This window comes from Aethalodelphis obliquidens, unplaced genomic scaffold (assembly GCF_003676395.1).
Source record: "Aethalodelphis obliquidens isolate GAN/ISIS:26980383/991018 unplaced genomic scaffold, ASM367639v1 scaffold90, whole genome shotgun sequence".
NCBI lineage: Eukaryota > Metazoa > Chordata > Mammalia > Artiodactyla > Delphinidae > Aethalodelphis > Aethalodelphis obliquidens.
The window spans coordinates 769,691-793,812 of record NW_020838034.1 but is presented as its reverse complement, the minus strand read 5'-3'; the positions used below and the strand labels follow the sequence as shown (position 1 = coordinate 793,812).

The 24,122-nt window shown below is 38.6% G+C and overlaps 1 protein-coding gene, 1 long non-coding RNA gene and 1 other non-coding gene across 3 annotated transcripts in view; 1 reads left to right on the top strand and 2 right to left on the bottom strand.

The window, feature by feature from the left end:
* The window catches only part of NUP210L (nucleoporin 210 like), an 86,951-nt gene that overhangs the window by 37,830 nt on the left and 24,999 nt on the right, over positions 1-24,122 (top strand). Inside the window, exons 13-24 of the mRNA XM_027095042.1 lie at positions 842-1,040; positions 3,019-3,164; positions 7,565-7,786; positions 8,868-9,041; positions 14,870-15,062; positions 18,293-18,381; positions 18,591-18,695; positions 18,991-19,092; positions 20,088-20,216; positions 20,755-20,882; positions 22,284-22,416; positions 23,748-23,810. Coding sequence (XP_026950843.1) covers positions 842-1,040; positions 3,019-3,164; positions 7,565-7,786; positions 8,868-9,041; positions 14,870-15,062; positions 18,293-18,381; positions 18,591-18,695; positions 18,991-19,092; positions 20,088-20,216; positions 20,755-20,882; positions 22,284-22,416; positions 23,748-23,810 — 1,683 coding nt within the window. The remainder of the gene's footprint in view (positions 1-841; positions 1,041-3,018; positions 3,165-7,564; positions 7,787-8,867; positions 9,042-14,869; positions 15,063-18,292; positions 18,382-18,590; positions 18,696-18,990; positions 19,093-20,087; positions 20,217-20,754; positions 20,883-22,283; positions 22,417-23,747; positions 23,811-24,122) is intronic.
* On the bottom strand, positions 11,290-11,396 carry LOC113614132 (U6 spliceosomal RNA). Its single transcript, XR_003430462.1, has one exon. It is a non-coding gene; the product is annotated as a U6 spliceosomal RNA (small nuclear RNA).
* Positions 17,804-20,201, bottom strand: LOC113613912 (uncharacterized). The gene is made up of 3 exons (XR_003430408.1): positions 19,608-20,201; positions 19,069-19,142; positions 17,804-18,179 (listed from the first exon to the last, which is right to left on the bottom strand). It is a non-coding gene; the product is annotated as an uncharacterized LOC113613912 (long non-coding RNA).

The following is a 24,122-nucleotide window of genomic DNA, read 5'->3' as shown; positions in this document are numbered from 1 at the left end:
GTCGTGGAGCAACTAAGCCCGTGCACCACAACTACCGAGCCTGCGCTCTAGAGCCCTCGAGCCACAACTACTGAGCCCACGTGCCACAACTACTGGAGTCCGTGCTCTGCAACAAGACAAGCCACCGCAATGAGAAGCCCACACCGTGCAACGAGGAGTAGCCCCCGCTCGCCACACCTAGAGAAAGCCCACACACAGCAAAGAAGCATACCAATGCAGCCAAAAATAAATAAATAAAACAAATAAATTTAAAAAAATTTTTTAAGTTATAAATATGTTAGTATTTGTAGGCCATATACAGTCTCTATCTCATAGTCTTCTTTTTTGTCATTGTTGCTTTTTATTTTACAGCCCTTTAAAAATGTAAAAGCCATTCTTAGCTTACAAAAGTCAAGAAAATTGTGCATTGGTCATATTTTGCCAGACTCGTGTTGAATGGTGTTAGATGCTTTAGAGAGGTCGATTGGTTAAAGAATGAAATGAGTGACAGGTTCAGCACCTAACACACGAACACAAAACATACATATATGTTATGTATATGTATATTTCAATATTTAAGAAATGCTTTCTGGGCTTCCCTGGTGGCGCAGTGGTTGAGAGTCCACCTGCTGATGCAGAGGACACGGGTTCGTGCCCCGGTCCAGGAAGATCCCACATGTTGTGGAGCGGCTGGGCCCGTGAGCCATGGCCACTGAGCCTGTGCGTCCGGAGCCTATGCTCCGCAACGGGAGAGGCCACAACAGTGAGAGGCCCGCGTACCACAAAAAAAAGAAATGCTTTCTTTTATTCTAAGACTTTCCTAACATAACTTTCTTGAAAGATTAATTTTATTCCCCTCCAGATATGTGTTCTGAAACTGAACAAAATGAAAATGTTACCATTTCATGCTGATGTAGAGATTGGCCAGATTATAGAAATCCCCATTGCCATGTATCATGTAAATAAGGAAACCAAAGAGGCCATCGCGTTCACAGACTGCTCTCATTTATCCTTGGATTTGAACATGGATAAGCAAGGAGTCTTCACTCTTCTCAAAGAAGGTAAGAGTAGGCTTTTTATTTTTTCTTTTCTTTGTCTTTGAATTAAAGGACCAATCAACAATTCAGAAACTATGAATTACAGTCTAAATTCACACATTGGGGATTCCCTAGTGGTCCAGTGGTAGGGACACTGGGCTTTCACTGCCAAGGGCCCGGTTTCAGTCCCTGGTCGGGGAACTAAGATCCCACGAACCGCGCGGTGTGGCCAAAAAAATTAAAAATTAAATTTAGATATTACCTTTCTTTATAATACTTTTATTTATTCTGTCAACTGCCTGTATTAGGTGTTACAATATGATGTAGAAACAAAGGCACAAAAATTGAATAACATGTCCAGGGTTCATTGTGGCCAGACAATATCAGTTTTTAGTCATATTAAAGGCTTCTCTTTCCAGCCTCAAGCTCTTCTTTCTTTCTTTTGTTCTTTCTTTCTTTAATATATGTACTACACCTCTTTCTAAGAGGACTGTATTGCCATTTAATGTCTGTATATATTAAATTTATTCTGAAAAAGAAAATACCTTTTTAATAAGAAAAGAATATGAATAAACTATCCATATGGATCAATATCATTTACCGTTATGGAACTCCATATTTTATCCTGATCACCATTGTTTTTTCATCAATAATAATGACAGTAGTACCATCTAACATTTGTTTAGCATTTCTATTTCCTAGGCTCTGTTCTGAATACTTTTCATATACTAACTCATTTAATTCTCACTATGCATCTATAAGGTTGATATCAACTTGGACTTCTCTTTTGCCCTTGTTAATTATACTATACAATATCTCTCACCTCTCCTCTGTTCTTAGGCTGTCTCTCCCCATTTTTAGGCCCTCATTATCTCTCACTGAGAATTTAACGATATCCTCCTAACTGTTCTTGCCTTTGATAATCATGGCTACCAGATAGATCTTCATGAAGCTCAATTTCAAAATTAATTTTCCTGCTCAAAAATTTTGAGAGGTGGACTTCCCTGGTGGCGCGCTTGTTAAGAATCTGCCTGCCAATGCAGGGGACACGGGTTTGAGCCCTGGTCCGGGAAGATCCCACATGCCGTGGAGCAAGTAAGCCTGTGTGCCACAACTACTGAGCCTGCGCTCTAGAGCCCGCAAGCCACAACTACTGAGCCCACATGCCACGACTACTGAAGCCTGCGCACCTAGAGCCTGTGCTCCGCAACAAGAGAAGCAACCACAATGAGAAGCCCCCGCACCGCAACGAAGAGTAGCCCCTGCTCGCCACAACTAGAGAAAGCCCGTGCACAGCAACAAAGACCCAAAACAGCCAAAAATAAAAATTAATTAATTAATTAATTATTTTAAAAAGTATACAATTCAATTAAAAAAAAAAATTGAGAGGCTTCTCCCTGCCCGTGGACAACAGCCAAAATCCTTTTAGTTTAGTATTAAAGGCCCTCTACAGTGTAACCCAACCTACTTTTTGGAGCTTCATGCTTTGGCTTCATGTATGGCTCTAGCTAAACTAACTACTTTAGTTAAAATTTCCCATAAGTCTCTTTCATATACTCATTTGTATCTCATTTATATTTCTATCTTTGTTCATTTATTTGTCAGCTTAAGATACTCTCTTCTGCATATCTAAACCTTTCTTGATCTCTCCAGCTAAAAGTAATCATTCTGTTTTCTAGACTTCTATAATGCTTATCATTTTCTACTAATAGTTTAATTTATGTAAATGTTCACCCTCCCCTTCTAAACTATATATGCCTTGAGGTCAGGATCTTTGCTCATATTTGTATCCTCACCATACATAGAACTGTGTCTTACATGATATATATCTGTTAATAGAAGGAACATTATTTTATATCAACTTAATATAAATAATTGGTGTCTAGTAGTGTGTGAGATTAAGAATTTTTTAAAATATTAAAATTCTTGTATTTCTATAAACTGATTTCCTTGAGGACCGATGGCTTATTACCCTACTGAAGTCAAGGTTTTTGATTTGCAGGTATTCAAAGACCAGGACCAACACACTGTTCCAGTGTACATATAGCAGCCAAATCTCTGGGCCATACTTTGGTAACAGTTAGTGTGACTGAATATGAAGAGTATTTGGAGAGCAGTGCCACATTTGCTGCTTATGAACCCCTAAAGGTGAGATATTTCATGCTAAAGAACTGCCATATCTTTTCATGGACCCCACCATGTCCACTTGGGGGCTTCCTACCTATCTGTGATCTCTATTAAAGATCAGTGATATTTATGTTCTCTTTACTTACCACTCTCTTGTTTTTAGACCCACAACTCCCTCATCAAATCTGAGTATCAGGGAGTTTATGCTATCATGTTTCAGCCACAGGAATATTTATAAGTTGTATCAGCAAGTTTTATTATTTATTTATTTGGGGGTGGGGCTGTGTCGGCTCTTAGTTGTGGTACGTGGGCTCTTTGTTGCAGTGTACAGGCTTCTCTCTAGTTGTGGTGCGCCAGCTTCTCTCTGGTTGTGGCGTGTGGCACACGCGGGTTCAGTTGCCCCGCGGCATGTGGGATCTTAGTTCCCCAAACAGGGATCAAACCCGTGTCCCCTGCATTGGAAGGCGGATTCTTTTTTTTTTTTTTTTAAATAAATTTATTTATTTATTTTTGGCTGCCTTGGGTCTTTGTTGCTGCATGCGGGCTTTCTCTAGTTGTGGTGAGTGGGGGCTACTCTTCATTGTGGTGCGCGGGCTTCTCATCGTGGTGGCTTCTGTTGTTGCAGAGCACGGGCTCTGGGGCGCACGGGCTTCAGTAGTTGTGGCACGCGGGCTCAGCAGTTGTGGCTCTTGGGCTCTAGAGCGCAGGCTCGGTAGTTGTGGCATGTGGGATCTTCCCGGACCAGGGCTCGAACTCGTGTCCCCTGCATTGGCAGGCGGATTCTTAGCCACTGTGCCACCAGGGAAGCCCCTGGAAGGCAGATTCTTTACCACTGGACCACCAGGGAAGTCCCAACAAGTTTTAGATATTTTGCTTTCTTTCCTCTTTTTTTTTTTCTCTTTTTTACTGAGATATAAAAAACATATAGTAAAGTACACTAATCTTAAGGTACTATTTTTTTTTTTTATTTGGCTGCACCAGGTCTTAGTTGCAGGATATTTAGTTGCGGCATGCGAACTCTTAGTTGCAGCATGTGGAATCTAGTTCCCTGACCAGGGATCAAACCCGGGCCCCGTGCATTGGGAAGGCGGAGTCTTAGCCACTGGACCACCAGGGAAGTCTCTTAAGGGACTGTTTGAATTTTCACATATGTACGTATCTTTGTAACACCACCTGGAAGAAGATATAGAATATTAGTATACTCTCTTTTGAAGAACTCTGAAAGAAAACCTTCCACCCTAGGGAGGGAAGTCAATCATTTTTTACCCTTTATACTTACAAATTTTCAGCACAACAGTCATCATTTTGGCCCCCAAGGATTGGTCCATTATAATTGGGATATTACGACAGGTGGCAGTTCAAAATAAAAGTAGATAGGGACTTCCCTGGTGGTCCAGTGGGTAGGACTCCATGCTCCCAATGCAGGGGGCCCAGATTCAATCCCTGGTCCGGGAACTAGATCCCCACATGCATGCCATAACTAAGAAGTCCACATGCTGCAACTGAAGATCCCGCACGCCGCAACGAAGATCCTGCGTGCTGCAACGAAGAGCAGCCTAAATAAGTAAATAAATAATTTTAAAAATAAAAAGATAAAAGTAGATAGAGGGGTTCCCTGGTGGCGCAGTGGTTGAGAGTCCGCCTGCTGATGCAGGGGACACGGGTTCGTGCCCTGGTCCGGGAAGATCCCACATGCCGGGGAGCGGCTAGGCCTGTGAGCCATGGCCGCTGAGCCTGTGCGTCCGGAGCCTGTGCTCCGCAACAGGAGAGGCCACAACAGTGAGAGGCCCGCGTACCGCAAAAAAAAAAAAAAAAAAAAAGTAGATAGAGCCTGGCATACTTTCTATATATTTGAGTCCTTCAGGAGCTAAAATTGATGTCTAGGGGCTTCCCTGGTGGCACAGTGGTTAAGAATCCACCTGCTGATGCAGGGGACACGGGTTTGAGCCCTGGTCCGGGAAGATCCCACATGCCGCAGAGCAACTAAGCCTGTGAGCCACAAGTGTTGAGCCTGCGCTCTATAGCCTGTGAGCCACAACTACTGAAGCCCGCGCGCCTAGAGCCTGTTCTCGGCAACCAGAGAAGCCACCGCAATGAGAAGCCCGCGCACCACAACGAAGAGTAGCCCCCACTCGCCGCAACCAGAGAAAAGCCCGCACGCAGCAACAAAGACCCAACCCAGCCAAAAATAATAGAAAGTAAAATAAAATTTTAAAAATAAACAACAAAAAAAATTGATGTCTACAAGTTCTTGCTGATACATATTGACAAATACTGACTCAGTGCCTCTTAGGATGAGGAGGCATCCACATGGAAAAAGTTGTCAATGAAAGAAGCAAGGTAAGCTATTAATATTAAAAAGATAACTTGTTCATTAATATTTGCATTTTGGGCTTCCCTGGTGGCGCAGTGGTTGAGAGTCCACCTGCCGATACAGGGGACATGGGTTTGTGCCCCGGTCCGGGAAGATCCCACGCGCCACAGAGCGGCTGGGCCTGTGAGCCGTGAACGTTGGGCCTGCGCGTCCGGAGCCTGTGCTCTGCAACGGCAGAGGCCACAGCAGTGAGAGGCCTGCATACCGAAAAAAAAAAAAAAAATATATATATATATATATATATATATATATATATATATATATTTGCATTTTAAGTTGGCCTCATTCTGCATTGTGCAGCCTAAGTATTAAACATATGGTTTGAGCATATTTCACTCATTCTCTTAGTGGATGAATCATCCTACTTGCCTAATTAAGTGAAAGTGCTAGGCTGCAACCCCTGGTCATTTCATGAGGTTTTTTCTTAGTTTTATCATTATCCTTACCCTAATTTTATATTTATTGAATGTCCCACAAATCAGATCTCCCCTGAATGAAAACTATCCTTAAAGGAATGGAAGTAAGATGATGATTTTCTTTTTCTACCTAGTACTTTGGTCATGTATCTTTTTCTTTAGCTGCTGAAAAATATATGTATGTTTTACTTTTGCTATCAATCTTATGTTTTGGTACATGGCATATAGTTCTCAATTTGTCCTTTTATACATCATTTCAATTCAGTTGATCTGATTAATTTTGGACTATATACATCTAGGAAAAAGGAATAACTCCAGTTTTGCTTTCTCAGAAAGCCTTCCATGAAGCCTCTGACTAGTTTAATTTCTTCTATTTGAGGCTTGTTTGGCACTCTGTACTGTGCTTTTTTGTAACACTCATTATACTCTTTACCTACTTCAAATCTGTCTTTTCCAGACTATTAGCTCCACTGTGAGGCAGGACCTTATTTTGGCTTTCTATTACTGTATCACCAGTGGGCCATCAATGAATATTTGTTAAATTGAATTATATATACATTTTTAAGAGAATACTGCCATTAGACATAGGAATGTTTAATGTTAATAGTATTCAATAATAAATGTGATTGACTAGTTCAGGAAAGAAATATTAAAACACGGTTTGCTTACATTTTCAGAACGATTGCTTCAACTCTATACTTCATTTTGTCACTTAGTCACTGTTGTAGACACTGTGTATCATACAAAAAAACCCCTACACTCTAAGAATACTTCATTCCCCAAAAACCAGTTTCCTCATCTATAAGTAGGATACAACTCCTCTGTTTACTGGAGTGAATAATACCTGTCTTGACTACCTCTTAGGTGAGAGTTCTTTGAGAAACAAATGAACTGTATAGATGTATTATTTTCATATTTTTAGGGCAGGAGTTCTTTGATACTTTAGTAAAATATCCATTTAAATTTCTTATGTAATATGGTGACAGATGGTACCTAGACTTATTGTGGTGACCATTTTGTAGTGTATAAAAATATCAAATCATTATGTTACACACCTGAGACAAGTGTAATATTATATGCCAGTTATACTTCAATTTTTTAAAAAAGAGAAAAATGAAAAATGTTTATGCACTTATTTATCAATACTTTTTATGTGCACAGCATTGTACTAGATCCCACTGAGGAAGAGAGATTCTTTCAAAAATTGGGGGTATAAGATACTCTTTTGTCTTAAGAAGTTTACATAACTAGACAGTGTAACAAGAATTATTAGATGTATATATATGAATATGTGACATATTTAAATAGCATTAGGGGATAAACAAGTATACAAATTAATGGTAGAGATAATTACTATAAGAGCTTAGAGGATGCAGAAGTGGTTGTGGTCTGGAATGATTAGACATAAATTAATGGATTCTCTTGATACATGAGTTAGGCTGAATGATAGGTGGGATCTAAATTAGTACAGAGGTTGAGAAGCATTCCAAGTAAGAGGCATAACATATGTTTCCTAATTTGGGAATTAAGTCTAATGTCATTTACATTATAGTTATATAACCAGTTTTTCACTTTAGAAAACTGTTGAATTCTCTAACTAATCAGGGGTTAATTTCTTTAAATATCATCAGGCTCTAAACCCTGTGGAAGTGGCACTGGTGACATGGCACTCTGTAAAGGAAATGATATTTGAAGGGGGCCCTCGTCCATGGATCTTGGAGCCCTCACGATTCTTTTTGGAGCTGAGCATGGAGAAGACAGAGAAAGTTAGAATAACACAAGTCCGGCTACCAGCTCAGAGAAAACAGAATCAGTACATCTATCGGGTCCTGTGCCTGGATTTAGGGGAACAAGTAGGAAAATGATCTTTTTCTAACATTTCTTTTAGCAATAATACTCCAAATCTTTTGTACTTCTAGCCATTCCTTTTCAGATTCTAATGGATTTAGTTTATGTACTAGATGGGAAAATTCTAATTATTGATTAAAAGATCTTTTTTTTTTTAAAGTTTACTACTCTTTAAATGTACACCAAAGGTTTTGGTTTACTCATCTGAGAATTCTAACAGTTCACCAACCAAATGGTTCAAGATATTTTGTAGTAGGGGGCTTATTTCAATCATTTTATCACTATAATTCATTTCCTGTTGCCTAGACTAGAGGATATATAGTTTTCCACCTCCAAAGAATGTGAGGAAGGGAAATTTAAAGTGTCATCTATGGTTATCAATTTTGAAGAATGAGTTAGATCTGTGTTGATAAGAGTAATTAGTATATTGCCCTTTATCAGTTTAATTAGTTTTGATTATTTTTAGAGGTAGTGATGGCTTTATCCATAGCTGCACCCTGCTTCTACCAAAACCAGTAGCAAAGGTTTTCAGTTTGACCAGGATTGAGAATTTAAAGTATGACTATGAGGCATAGCCCAGCTAACCAGCCCCCAGGGAATCCATGTATGATTTTAACTTAATAAGAACTGTGCTGTAATCAATTGAGCTTCATTTTAATATCTCTAGTGTACTGTATTGTTTATATGACTAGCTATTAGTGATTTCAATCCTAATTACCCCCTTTTGAAGCTCTCTAGCTTCTTTTTGTTTTCACATTGTTATTCATTAGTATTTCCACCAGAAATGAGTTGAAAGACAAATTAGTTTTTCCACTTTTTGCCAACTGGTAACAAAAGATTTGGTGGAGGAAAAGACTGAAGTAATTGGTCAGTTAGATTTTTTTAATGTTCCCTTTGTTTCTATGATACCCTTGTTTCTCTTAGCACAGATAATTAAGAACTATAGTGTCTTTAAGGGATTTGCCTGATTATAATGTCCAAAGGGACTCTATACTGGAATTTGAATAATTCGAACACGTTTAGATTGGCACAACTGACATCAAGTGTCTACCCACAATTATCTCTTGCCCTTGTGTTTTCTTAAAGATTCTGACATTCCAAATTGGAAATCATCCAGGTGTCCTGAACCCTAGTCCAGCTGTAGAAGTTGTGCAGGTACGCTTCATATGTGCCCACCCTGCCAGCATATCAGTAACTCCAGTATATAAGGTGCCAGCTGGTGCCCAGCCATGTCCTCTGCCACAGCATAACAAACAACTGGTGAGTACAGTGTCTCCAACTAATTTACATTTTCTCTAACCTGCTTTAAGATAAATGGTCTGAAATGTAGCTTTTGTCTTATTGAAGTTAAGGAAACTCTTTTATTTGTTATCCAATCTCTGATAGTGTCTGAGAAGCGGTGATTCAATTAGGTTAGAGTTGGCTATACTTAGTGACACTTAGTGACTTTGCTTGTTGTACTTAGGTACATAGTCAGCTTGTAACTATGACAATAGGCAATTGAGAACTCTCTAAATAACTTCCAAATTGGTTTGCTAGTATCCTTCCCTACTAAATCTTTTATTAGCATTATTAGTAACTTATAGGATTTACCTCTACTCCAAACCCATATGAAGAATAATGATAAGCAATAGCATAGCTAGAAGGTAGGCAACAGGAAAAGAGGAATAAATGAGTTATCTAACCTAGAAACTAGAACATCAGACTATACACTAAATGAGGTTAACTATGATTCCAAGCATGGGAAAATAGAAGTCATTTCTTAGCCTTTGCAGAATAGAACAATCCATTAATTATTCCCATTTTACAGGTGAAGAAACTGAGGATCCTAGAAGTTGAGTAATTTTCCCAAGGTCATAAAGCTAGAAAGTAGCATTTTCCATCTGACTCCAAAGCACATGTTATTAACTTCCTTGCTATACTGCCTTTTTATTATAAAAGAACTTATGAGATGTTGCAGTTTAGGAACTCATTTTTTTTTCAGAACCAAATTCAACATTAAATACTATTATTTGAACTTTATAAATTACTCACTTTTTTAAAAAGCACTTAGATGGAGCAGAATAGAAGTTATCTCTATAATGGCATTGTCATTCAATATCTTTTTTTTCATTTGAAATAATTTAAATTTCCAGGAAAAGTGCAACTTTTTTCCTGGAACCATTTAAGAGTAAGTTACAAACATGATCCTCCATACTTTAGCATTTATTTCTTTTTTTGTATTTGAGTATAATTCACATACCATAAAATTCACCTGTTTAAAAGTGTACAAGTAATATTGTTAACTAAGCTCTACTTCAATTTTAAAAAGTGTGCAAATCAGAGTTGTGCAACCATCACCACCATCTACCTTCAGAACATCTTCATTTCCCCAAAAAGAAACACCACACCCATTAGCAGTCACTTCCCACTTCCCCCTCCCCTAAGTCCCTGAAAACCACTAATATACTTTCTTTCTCTATAGATTTGCCTATTCTGGACACTTCATATAAATGGAATCATACAATATATGGTGTTTACATGTAGCTTCTTGCATTTAGCATGTTTTTAAGATTCATCCAGGTTGTAGAATGAATCACTACTGCATTATTTTTTTAAGGCTGAGTTCTGTTATATAGATATACTACATTTTGTTTGTCCATTTGTCAGTTGATAGATATATGGGTGGTTCCCATTTTTTGGCTCTTATGAATAATGCTACAATGAACATTCATGCACAAATTTTTGTGTGAATATATTTTCAGCTCTCTTGAGTATATATTTAGGAGTGGAAGTGCTGGGTCATATGGTAACTCTATGGTTAGCCTTTTGAAGAACTTCCAGCTGTTTTCCAAAATGGCTACCTCATTTTACATTTCTGTTACCAACGTATGAGAATTCCAATTTCTCCACATTTGCCAATACTTGTTAATGTTTGTCATTTTGATTATGTCCTTCCTAATGTGTGAGAAGTGGTATGTTATAGTGGTTTTGATTTACATTTCTCAGTGACTTATGACATTGTGCACCTTTCCATGTGCTTATTGGCCAGTTGTATATCTTCTTTGGAGAATGTCTATTCCAATCTTATGGGTTGTTCATCTTTTATTATTGTTATACAAGTTCTTCATGTATCCTAAATACAAGTCTTTTTGAGATACGTGATTTTCAAAACTTTTCTTCCATCTTATGGATTGTCTTTCACTTTCTTTTTTGATTGTTTTGCAATTTTTAATTGAAGTATATTTGATTTACAATGCTGTGTTAATTATTGCTGTACAGCAAAGTGACTCAGTTATACATATATATACATTCTTTTTTAAAAATTTTTTATTGGACATACATATGCATTCTTTTTCATATTCTTTTCCATTTAGGTTTATCACAGGATATTGAATATCGTTCCCTGTACTATACAGTAGGGCTTTCTTGTTTATCCATTCTATATATACCAGTTTGCATCTGCTAATCCCAAACTGCCAATCCATCCGTCTCCCCCCCCCTCCCCCTTGGCAACCACCAGTCTATTAAAAATATGGAATGCTTCACGAATTTGCGGGTCAGCCTTGTGCAAGGGCTATGCTAATCTTCTCTGTATCATTCCAATTTTAGTATATGTGCCGCTGAAGCGAGTACTTTCACTTTCTTTTTTAAACTTTCACTTTCTTGATGGTGTATTTTGAAGCACAAAAGGTTTTATTTAACAATATCCAATTCATCACTTCTGTTGTTGTTTTTGTTTGTATTTTTGATGTTATATCTAAGAAACCATTGTCTAATCCAAGGACATGAGTATTTACGCTTTTGACTTCTTCTAAGAGTTTTGTAGTTTTAGTCCTTACATTTAGGCCTCTAATCCATTTTGAGTTTATTTTTGTATATCGTGTGAAGTTGGAGTCCATCTTCATTCTTTTGCATGTGGATATCCAGTTGATCCAGCACCATCTATTAAAAAGATTATTCCTTCTCCTTTGAATCATCTTGGCACTCTTGTTGAAAATCTATTAACCATAAATGTGAGGATTTATTCCTGGGCTCACAAATCTCTTCAATTAATCCATACGTCTGTCCTTATGCCAGTACCATACTATCTTGATTACTGTAGCTTTGTGGTAAGTTTTGAAATTGGGAAGTATGTGTCCTCCAACTCTATTCTTCTTTTTCAATATTGTTTTGGCTATTCTGAGTCCCTTGCATTTGCATATGAATTTTAGGATTCCTTTGTCAATTTCTGCAAAGAAACTAGCAGGGTTTTTTGTTTGTTTTTTCGGTTTTATTGCAGTACGCAGGCCTCTCAATGCTGTGGCCTCTCCCATTGTGGAACACAGGCTCCGGACGCGCAGGCTCAGTGGCCATAGCTCACGGGCCTAGCCGCTCCGTGGCATGTGGGATCTTCCTGGACCGGGGCACGAACCCGTATCCCCTGCATTGGCAGGCGGACTCTCAACCACTGTGCCACCAGGGAAGCCCCTAGCAGGGGTTTTGACAGGAATTTCATTGAATCTGTAGATTCATTTGGAGAGCATTACCATCTTAACAATATTGTCTTCTGATTCATTTATTTAGGGTTTCTTTAATTTCATTCAACAATTTTTGTAGTTTAGAGCAGTGGTCCCCAAGATTTTTGGCACCAGGGACTGGTTTTGTGGAAGACAATTTTTCCACAGATGGGGTTGAGAGGGTGTGTGGGGGGATGTTTCAGGCAGTAATGCGAGCGATGGTTCAGGCGGTAACGTGAGCGATGGGGAGCGGCAGATGAAGTTTTGCTCCCTTGCCCGCCTCTCACCTCCTGCTGTGTGGCCCGGTTCCAAACAGGCCGCAGACCGGTACTGGTCCGTGGCCCAGGGGTTGGGAACACCTGGTTTAGAGTAGACACTTGCACTCCTTTTGTTAGATTTATTCCTAAATATTTTATTCTTTTTGATGCTATCATAAAGATAATTATTTATTTCATTTTCAGATTGTTGCTCTTGTATAGAAATACAGCTGATTTTTGCATGTTAATCTTGTATCTTACAACACTGCTGACCTCATTTATTAGATCTAATAGTTTTTTTGGTGGGTTCCTTAGGGTTTTCTATACACAAGATAATATCATCTGAAAATAGAGACAGTCAGACTTCTCCCTTTCCAATCTGGATGCCTCCTTTTTGTCTTCTTGACTAGTTTCCCTAGCTAGAACCCCCAGCACAATGTTCAGTAGAAGTGGCAAGGACAGACATCTTGTCTTATACCTGATCTTAGGGGCAAAGCTTCCAATCTATAACTATTAAGTATGATATTGGATGTGGATTTTTCATAGATGCCCTATATAGGTTGAGGAAGTTTAGTCTGTGGAATGTTTTTATCACCAAAGAGTTTCACGTTTTGTTCAATGTTCTTTCTGTATCTGTTGAGATGATTGTGTGTTTTTCTCCCTTTTATTCTATTAATATGGTGTGTTACATTGATTGATTTTCATGTGTTGAACCAACCCTGCATTCCTGGGATAAATTCCACTTGTTTATCCTGTATAAACCTTTTTATATACTCCTTCAGCTTGCTAGTATTTGGTAGAGGATTTTTGCATCTATATTCAGAAGAGATTTTAATCTGTAGTTTTACTTTCTTGTGGTATCTTTGGTTTGGTATCAGAGTAATACTGGCCTCACAGAATGAGTTGGGGAGTATTAACTTCCCTTCTACTTGTTTGAAGAGTTTGTGAAGAATTGGTATTCATTACTCTTTAAACATTTGGTACAATTCACCAGTGAAGCTATCTGGGCCTAGGATTTTTGTTGTGGGATGTTGTGTTGTTTTTTTAAATTACTTATTCAATCTCTTTACTTGTTATAGATCTAGTCAGATTTTTTATTTCTTATTGAGTCAGTTTTGCTTGCTTGTATATTTTGAATTTTCCTATTTCATTTAGGCTTCATTTAGGTCCTCAGAGTTTTGGTGTCCAGAACTTTTATAGGGGTTTTATTACATAAACATGATTATTAAATCATTGACCACATGTTTAAACTTGACTTCTAACCCCCCTCCCCTCCCTGGAGGTCAGGTTGGTATCACCTGGCTCAAAGTCCCATCACTGTAATCACATGGCTGGTTTTTCTAGCATGACCAGCCCCCATCCTGAGTCACCTTATAAGTATAAACTCAAGTGTCATCCAAGGAGTCCATCATGAATAACAGATACACTCCTATCACTCAGGAAATTCCAAGGGTTTAGGGTTGCTTCTCAAGAACTGGGGACAAAGACCAGCCAATTTCTTTCATTTATTTATTTATTTATTTATTTATTTATTTATTTATTTATTTATGGCTGCATTGGGTCTTCATTGCTGCACGCGGGCTTTCTCTACTTGCAGCGAGTAGGGGCTACTCTTCATTGTGGTGCATAGGCTTCTCATTGTGGTGGCTTCTCTTGTTGCGGAGCACGGGCTCTAGGCATGCAGACTTCAGTAGTTGTGGCATGCGGGCTCAGTAGTCGTGGACATAGGCTCTAGAGCGCAGGCTTCAGTAGTTGTGGCTCATGGGCTACTTGCTCCACGGCATGTGGGATCTTCCCAGACCAGGGCACGAACCCATGTCCCCTGCATTGGCAGGCGGATTCTTAACCACTGCGCCACCAGGGAAGTCTGTCAAGATCAAATTTAGATCAAAAATTTAAAACAGGTATAAAAGACGTTCTGGGGGACATTTGGGGAAATTGAAATATTGACTATACAGTATGTAACACTGAATTAATGTTAATATTCTTATGTGTGATAATGTAGTTTTTTCTACTCATTCTTAGGAAATGCATGCTGAAATATTTAGGGGTAAAGTGCCATGATACCTAAACCATTTGGAAAAAAAAAAAAAGACACACACACATACAAATACGGACACAGAGAGTATGAAAGTAGAGGGAGAGATAGAGAAAGCAAATGGTGGATTGAGATGAAGTATATATAGGTATTCACTCTACCATTCTTTTATGGTATTCACTATACCATATCTGTACCTTTGAAAACTGTCAAAGAAAAAATATTGGGAGAAAACATGATCCCTGGCTTCAGGAATATCTTACCACCTCTTAAACTATTGTTTCTTTTCTTTTTTTACTTTTTATTTTAATACAGATTCCTGTATCAAGCCTGAGAGACACAGTCCTGGAACTGGTAGTGTTTGATCAACACAGGAGAAAGTTTGATAATTTCAGTTCACTGATGCTAGAATGGAAATCCTCAAATGAAACACTAGCTCATTTTGAAAATTACAATTCAATGGAGATGGTAGCAAAGGATGATGGCAGTGGGCAGACCCGGCTACATGGTATTGTAAATATTTATGAATCCTTTCATATATCTACTAAATGGTTCTGCACTAAATATTTCCTTGTGGGTGACAGTCTATTTATCCTGTCTCACCTTTCACCTTTGATCTTCGTATTTTTTAGAAAACATAAAGGTAGATTCCCTTGTTTGCAAAGCTAGGGCCTAGAGTACAACGTTTCTCACAAGAACACAAAATTAATTTTAAAATGTATTGGTTACCTATTATTTACCTAAAACTTTGGAAATATTATTCATTTGTTAGGCTGTGTTTATTGAGTGGCTACTACATGTAAAGCCCTCTGCTAGGCACTTGGAGATATAATGGTAAATGAGACACTCACAGCTTTTGCCCTCATAGACTTACAGTCCAGTTGGGGAAACTGGACTTTAAACATTACATTGTGTTAGGTGTTTTGAAGGGCAAATATGGGATTCATTAAGAGCTTATAACAGGAGAACCTAACCTAGTTTAGATCAGAGAAGACTGCCCTAAGAAAGTTGCATGTAGTCTGAGACCTGAAGAGATGGCAGAAAGAGGAAATAGAGAGAATGAACTAAATAAGTGAAGTGAGACTGACTTAGAGACGGGGCAAGAGACACAAGATGAGGTTCTAAGAAGGCAACAAGCCCTCAGGGGCAGTAGCCCATCAAGCCTTTGCTTGTATCACATTTGCTGAGGTCCTATTCTCCAAAGCAAGTCACCTGGCCAAAACCAGAGTCAAGGTAGGCCAGGACTACTCAAGAGCATGGATACCACCAGGCATGATTCACCACAAGACATTAATATAACAATCTAGGGCTTCCCTGGTGGCGCAGTGGTTGAGAGTCCACCTGCCGATGCAGGGGGCGCGGGTTCGTGCCCCGGTCCGGGAAGATCCCACATGCCGTGGAGCGGCTGGGCCCGTGAGGCGTGGCCACTGAGCCTGCGCGTCCGGAGCCTGTTGCTCTGCAGCAGGAGAGGCCACAACAGTGAGAGGCCCACGTACCGCAAAAAATAAAAAAATAAAAAATAAAAATAAATAAATAACAATCTACCACAAATCAATCCCAAAAGTAAAGAAGACAGTGGCACAAAGGGTAACTTTTAGGTTTCTGGTATGAGTATTTGGTAACTATTCTTTTCTTCTAACTTTTAATTTTATATCGGAGTATAGTTGATAAATAATGTGTTAGTTTCAGGTGTACAGCAGAGTGATTTAGTTATACATATACGTGTGTCTGTTCTTTTTCAAATTCTTTTCCCGTTTAGATAACTATTCAATTCAATAAGAAACATTAAAGAAATAAGATTTAAGCTTTCCCTTACCCACAGGGAGTTTATACTCAGGACAAGTTTAAGGGCTTAACTAGAGAATATGATAACATAATATTAATATGTATATGATACTATAACACCAGAATACCAATAATATGATACAGTTAATGTAAAAAGTGGTAGGGAAGAAAGAGATGCTCCTTATATCTGTAACAATCAATCACCAAATACCATCCATTTTATTTTCTAAAGGTTTTCTCTCTTCCTCTCTAACTTCGTCACTAATGTCCTCATAACCTCTATCCTACATCACCATAGTAGCCTCCTAACTGATCTCAATGTGTCTCTCCTACCCTCTAATCCACCCTCCATACTACTGTCCAGAATGATCTTTCTTTTCTTTTTTAAAAATATTTATTTATTTATTTATTTAGGCTGTGCCGGGTCTTAGTTGCGGCATGCGGGATCTTTAGTTGCAACATGTGGACTCTTAGTTGTGGCATGCAAACTCTTAGTTGAGGCATGCATGTAGGATCTAGTTCCCTGACCAGGGATCGAACCCGGGCCCCCTGCATTGGGAGCACAGAGTGAATGAATAAATTTTAGAAAGAATGATCTTTCTAAAATACAAATCTGGGGACTTCCCTGGTGGTCCAGTGGTAAAGAATCTGCCTTACAATGCAGGGAACGTGGGTTCAATCCCTGGTCAGGGAACTAAGATCCCACATGCTGCAGGGCAACTAAGCCCGCAGTGACACGTATTGTCATTGTGTCTTTCTGGATAAAGTTCATATGTTGCAGCTTAACATACCGACCCCTGCCTACTTCTTTGGCTTCATTTCTTATTACCACCCACATGTATTCTACATTTTTCTCATACTCAACAATTTTAGATCCTTAACCATGAAAAGGCTTGTCATACCTCTTTCCTTTGCATATGTTTTATTTTCTCTTTACTTGCATCTTAACTAGGCTAAAATCTTCCTCTAGTAATCTAGGAGTTTTCTGTTCCTCTATATTCCCAATCTAAGGAGAATATTCCTTCTTTGTGTTCTTACATATTCTGTATTATGTGCTCTGTACATACTTCTATAATAGTACTTATCACACTGTATTGCAGTGGTTGGTTTACCTCTCAGCCACCCTCCTAAGCTGTGGGTTTCTTTGAAGGCAAGAACTGTGTTGTTTTCTTCTTCATCTCTGTATCCTAATTACTTGTCATAGTGCCTAGCATATAGTTAGGCCCTTAATAAATCTTTGTTGAATGAAAGAATGTAACATCATGAGAAAGTGCTTTACAGTTTTATGCATGATCATCATGTGTTGAGGATAAAATAAGAGTTGTCCTAAGTAAAGTGGCACATTCATGTTAGTTAAATTAAAAAGAAAGAAAAAAGAATGAATGAGTAAAGCAGGGTCAGATTATGGACAGCTTCAAGTACTAGTTTAAGTAGTTTGAATTGCTCTAATAAGGACTAGTTAGCGATTTAAAAAAATTTTTTTTTTCATTTAAAATTTTTGAGTAAGGGACTGACATGACATTTACATACACAAAACAGATTAGAAGCATGAAAAGTCCCAAAGGACAATCTCTTTATTTCTCACTTTTATTTTTAAATCAAACAAAAATTTTCCCATACCCTCCTGTCAGCTTATTTTTGGACTCACAAACCATTAGAGCTGGAAAGAATTTTAGATTTTGTCTGTCCCAACCCCTCATTTAATAAAGGAACTGAGAAATAAAGTGATTGCCCAAGGTCACATAGGAATATAATTGCAGAGTCAGCATAGAACCCCAGTTTTCCGTTTCTTGTGTATTTCCTTATTCACTGTTTTTTGGGTTTGTTTTTGTTTTTCTCCCTGAAATAAAACACCATTTGGAAAAAATTAGGGCAGATTTTTGGTTTTCTAGAGACACTTTTGTATTCTACATGTTATTGTTTCTCACAGGGTACTTTTTTGCATGTCTCCAGGTCAAAGAATCCTTAAAGTACATCAGATAAAAGGGACTGTACTCATTGGAGTCAATTTTGTGGGCTATTCAGAGAAGGAAAGTCCAAAGGTAAAATGGAGACTATTATATAAAAAATATTAATTAACTGAAATTTAAGGCTCCTTAGAAGTCATTTATATAACTGATGTAAATCTGAGAACTATGCACCTCTATGAATCTGTTATCTTTGGCACTTGAAAGGGTACTGGAATCTTCACTCACTGAGCTGAGGAATTAAAAGTTTGTATTTACCTTTGTGGTTCTTATTACATTTCTAGGAACTTTCCAACTTGCCCAGATCTGCAGCTGTAGAGCTGCTCCTGGTAGATGATGTAACAGTATCGCCTGAGAATGCTACCATCTATAACCACCCTGATGTGAAGGTAGAAGCTATACGAGTCTAGCTAAATGGAATCATATTGGAGGGGAGAGGTTATTAAAATTAATAGTATAACAATAAAAAAGCTCACTTATGTGTTGAAAATCAGCGATTCACATATATAATGCATATATAATAATTATCCTTAGCAGTAATACTTTAATAGTCATATTTTGTCTTTTGTCCACTGACCGTAATCTTTTAATTTCATATTCTTTCTTAGGTAAGTAGAAGTTATTTTCTTTGAATTTCTTATAAACCAAAGGGAACAGAATATTGTTTGTCTGATTTTTCCATAGGAAATATTTAGCCTTGTGGAAGGATCTGGTTATTTTTTAGTCAACAGTAGTGAGCAAGACATTGCCACCATCACTTACCTGGAAGCAGAAAGCTCTGTCCAGGTGAGTTCTAGAGATATTCCCAGACTGATGGTCTCAGGTCAAAGCTCATTCTTAGGAGAATGATTGGAAAATTTTTATTGGGTGTCTCAAACTTGTTACAAAAAATAACATTTGTGTCTTTTTCCTTTTTTAACCTACATCATAGATTCTTCAAGAAAAAAAGAGGGTTTTTTTGTTTGTTTTTTTCTGTAACTAGCTACAATATGTGGCAATTTTTGGCTCTGATTGAATGGAAACAGTGTAGGAGACATCTAATTATAAGATTTCCATTAAAAGAAGGTTAATTTTTATAAATTTAAAAGCACAGAACTGTGTGGATAGTTAGATATACTATTGACTTTATAATTTGAGTATATGGTATTTTCAGCCAGGACATGGCAACTTAAAATATTAAGCTGACTCCATAGTCAATATGCCAAGAGATTTGCTTTTAGTTGACTTGTAATAATAAAAAAATATATTATATTTACATATGTATTTATTTCCTTCAAAGAGCTCAAAGGAATGTAACTTACTGTAGTCATAATGTTGCTTTTTAAAAGAGGAGATTGAGGCCCTATGGGCAAAGCATGTGAAAAACCATGCTGCTGTGCAGGAGCTGTAGTACAAGAAGGAAAAACAAAGTATCAGTCCACCCAGTATTTTCTCTCCCTCCTTGTGATTGCATATAAATGTACATGATTTTCTTCCTGAATCCTTTCCCTGTTCATAATTAAGAAGCTGGATATGTATGTTGGATTCTGCTTGAAATCAATCAATTTAAACTCTGCTCTTTATCAGTTAGTATTTGTTAAGGTACATATTTTGCCACAAACTGAAACATCACTTTAAGGGTACATATTGTGCTATGCCTGAAACATATAATGTGACCTCTCAGAGTTCCCATCACAAAGAAAGTAAGATATTGTATTTTCCACTTTGGGTGGAAATAATTGCTATGATTATGCTTGGAGCATGTTTGCTTCTTTACCCAGCTACCATCTTCTTCCTTCTAGTTAGTTCCAGTACATCCAGGATTTCTCAGCTTGGAGGTCTATGACCTGTGTTTGGCTTTCTTGGGTCCAGCAATGGCTCACCTCACGGTGTCAGACATGCAAGAGCTGGAGCTTGATTTGATTGATAAGGTGAGAGATGTTTGCTTTCTCTCTTAAATGAAGCAGGCGTCATTCTCACTCGTTAGCATCACCTAATATAGTCTGTGCTCAGCTACCATGTGTGTATACCAGGCCCTTTGATGATATTAATGGAAATACCTGCCCTTAAAGAACACAATTCCAACACTAAACATGATGAAGATAAATAGAGTGTTAAAGCACAACTTAGGGACTTCCCTGGTGGTCCAGTGTTTAAGACTCCATGCTTCCAATGCAGTGCGTGTGGGTTCGATCCCTGGTCAGGGTACTAAGATCCCATGTGCCACAGGGCATGGCCAAAATAAAATAAAAAAAAAACAGTTAAAAAAAAAAAGAACAACTTAAAAGAACAACTTAAAAGAATACACATAGATTAGGCTTACTAGATCAAAGGCTGACCAGGAACATTTAGCATGAAAAAAAGAGCTTGCCACCTCTAAGAGTTAAACGGCCCTAGGTGAATGAGACATCTCTACTAAAATTACCTTTAAAAAATTATTTTTTTTAATTTTTGTTTTTTAACCACTAGGTTGAAATAGGTAAAGCTGTGTTAGCAACTGTGAGGGTTCTTGGCCCTTCCAAACGCCCGTTCCAAAATAAATACTTCAGGAACATGGAGCTCAAACTGCAGTTGGCTTCTGCCATTGTCACCCTGACGTGAGTACCATTTCAATACTCCTTTCTTGGGGACTTCCCTGGTGGTCCAGTGGTAAAGAATCCGCCTTAGGGACTTCCCTGGTGGTGCAGTGGTTAAGAATCCGCCTGCCAATGCAGGGGACACGGGTTTTATCTCTGGTCGGGGAATATCCCACATGCCGCGAAGCAACTAAGCCCGTGCGCCACAACTACTGAAGCCCGCGCACCTAGAGCCTGTGCTCCACAACAAGAGAAGCCACCTCAGTGAGAAGCCCACACACCGCAATGAAGAGTTGCCCCCTCTCGCTGAAACTAGAGAAAGCCCGCGCGCAGCAGTGAAGACCCAACACAGCCAAAAATAAATAAATAAATAAATTTATTTTAAAAACCAATCCGCCTTACAATGCAGGGGACGTGGATTAAATCCCTGGTCAGGGAACTAAGATCCCTCATGCCGCGGGGCAACTAAGCCCATGTGCCACAACTACTGAGCTTGTGTGCTTCAGCTAGAGAGCCTGCGTGCTGCAAACTACAGAGCCCACGCGCTCTGGAGCCTGTGTGCCACAACTGGAGAGAAGCCAGCGTGAAGATCCCGTTTGCCGCAACTAAGACCTGACGCAGCCACAAATAAATAAAATAAAATAAATAAATGATAAATAAATCTTTAAAAAATATACTTCTTTCTCCCTATGCTTAATACCACAAGAATATCCCTCCTGGTAGCCTGGTTAGCTCTCCCTTAGGTTATTTCAGATTTTCTTCTTTCCTTTTTTTGTAACGGTACCTTTCAGCCCATACTCTCTTCCCATATTCAGCTCTCTACAAAATACCCCTTCCAGATCCTCAGATGTCTTATTTTGGGCCTAAAATCATGTGTCTCATTAATATTTCCATTATATGAAACTTCTCCTTGGATGATATCCTTTGGGGGTGCTTCAGACTTGAGGACCTTTAAAAAATCTAGAAGTAGAGGCACTGGTATTGCCCTCTGCGAAAGGGAAGATACAGGAATTCTGAGGCAATTTAGCATTTGCAGTTTTGCCAGTCTATGTTTATATTGCTCTTATCCCTTTGGAGACCAAGAACAAATTTTTGCCCTTCAGGAGGCTTCTGCCATTGCTATGAACTTTGTCTTGACTCTGGAAGTTATTTTCTGGTAGTTCCTTCTAAGCTGAGTTAATATGAGCAGAAGATTGGGAATTCCCTGGTGGTCCAGTGATTAGGACTCTTCGCTTTCAGGGCCGTGGGCCCGGGTTCAATCCCTGGTCGGGGAACTAAGATCCCACAAGCTGCACCACATGGCCAAAAAAAAAAAAAGAAAAAGAAAAGAAAGCAGAAAATGTTAAGCACCTTAGAAAGATGCATAACTGTCCACTCTTAAAACCAAATTTTTCTCACCTAGAAATTTGTGGGTCTTTGCAGGCTAATGGAGAAACAGGACGAATACTCTGAAAATTATATCCTTCGAGCTATCACTATTGGGCAAACCACACTTGTAGCTATTGCCAGGGACAAGATGGGGAGAAAATTCACGTCGGCTCCTCGGCAAATTGAAGTAAGGAAATTATCTCATCCAAAATTCATACTTCGTCTTCTTTATAAATTTTATAAATTTCCAGTGGTTAGGACTCTGCGCTTTCACTGCTGAGGGCGCAGGTTCCATCCCTGGTCCGGGAACTAAGATCCCGCAAGCTGTGAGGCATGTCCAAAAAACGAAAAAAAGTAGAAAAGAAAGGTAATTGTAAATATAATCTTTTTTAATTTATTTTTTTACATCTTTATTGGAGTGTAATTGCTTTACAATGGTGTGTTAGTTTCTGCTTCATAACAAAGTGAATCAGTTATACATATACATATGTTCCCATATCTCTTCCCTCTTGCGTCTCCCTCCCTCCCACACTCCCTATCCCACCCCTCCAGGCGGTCACAAAGCACCGAGCTGATCTCCCTGTGCTATGCAGCTGCTTCCCACTAGCTATCTACCTTAACGTTTGGTAGTGTATATATGTCCATGCCTCTCTCTCGCTTTGTCACAGCTTACCCTTCCCGCTCCCCATATCCTCAAGTCCACTCTCAAGTAGGTCTGTGTCTTTATTCCTGTCTTACCCCTAGGTTCTTCATGACATTTTTTCCCCTTAAATTCCATATATATGTGCTAGCATACGGTATTTGTCTTTCTCTTTCTGACTTACTTCACTCTGTATGACAGACTCTAGGTCCATCCACCTCATTACAAATAGCTCAATTTCGTTTCTTTTTATGGCTGAGTAATATTCCATTGTATATATGTGCCACATCTTCTTTATCCATTCATCCGATGATGGACACTTAGGTTGTTTCCATCTCCAGGCTATTGTAAATAGAGCTGCAATGAACATTTTGGTACATGACTCTTTTTGAATTACGGTTTTCTCAGGGTATATGCCCAGTAGTGCGATTGCTGGGTCATATGGTAGTTCTATTTGTAGTTTTTTAAGGAACCTCCATACTGTTCTGCATAGTGGCTGTACCAATTCACATTCCCACCAGCAGTGCAAGAGTGTTTCCTCTTCTCCACACCCTCTCTAGCATTTATTGTTTCTAGATTTTTTGATGATGGCCATTCTGACTGGTGTGAGATGATATCTCATTGTGTAAATATAATCTTAATGACCACTTTTATTACAGTGAGTGGATACGTAATAACTTATTTAATCATTCTCACTTAAGTAATTTATAATTTTTTGCTATTATAAATAAAATTTGCATTTATAAATAAAATACATTTTTGTATATAACTTCATTGTACATAATTAGGATTTTTTTCCTTAGAATAAGCTACGTGATCATTTACTATGAACCTGACTGTAGTTAATCACTGTTGTCCTTTTGGTTTTCTCCTTCAAGGTGTTTCCTCCATTCAGACTTGTTCCAGAGAAAATGACACTGATTCCAACTAATATGATGCAGGTGATCCAAAAGCCAGAAATGAGGCTTTCTCCCCATCCCACCTCTGCTCCACCCCAACACACACATACACATACACCTCTTCCTGTTGACCTTCCCTTGTCTACTCTCAGCCAAGTACAACAGGATTTGATAAAGAAGAAAATTAGTATTTTCTTTGTTCTATGAGAAACATGGTATGAACTACTTCTTGGAATCCCATGGATCATTTATAGCACTTCCATCTCATGTGCATTTGAGGTGATGTGGCATATGCTGGTTGGAAAGTGGGGGAAGATGAAAAAGTCGAGTTACTTGGACAAAAGGTTGGGAAAG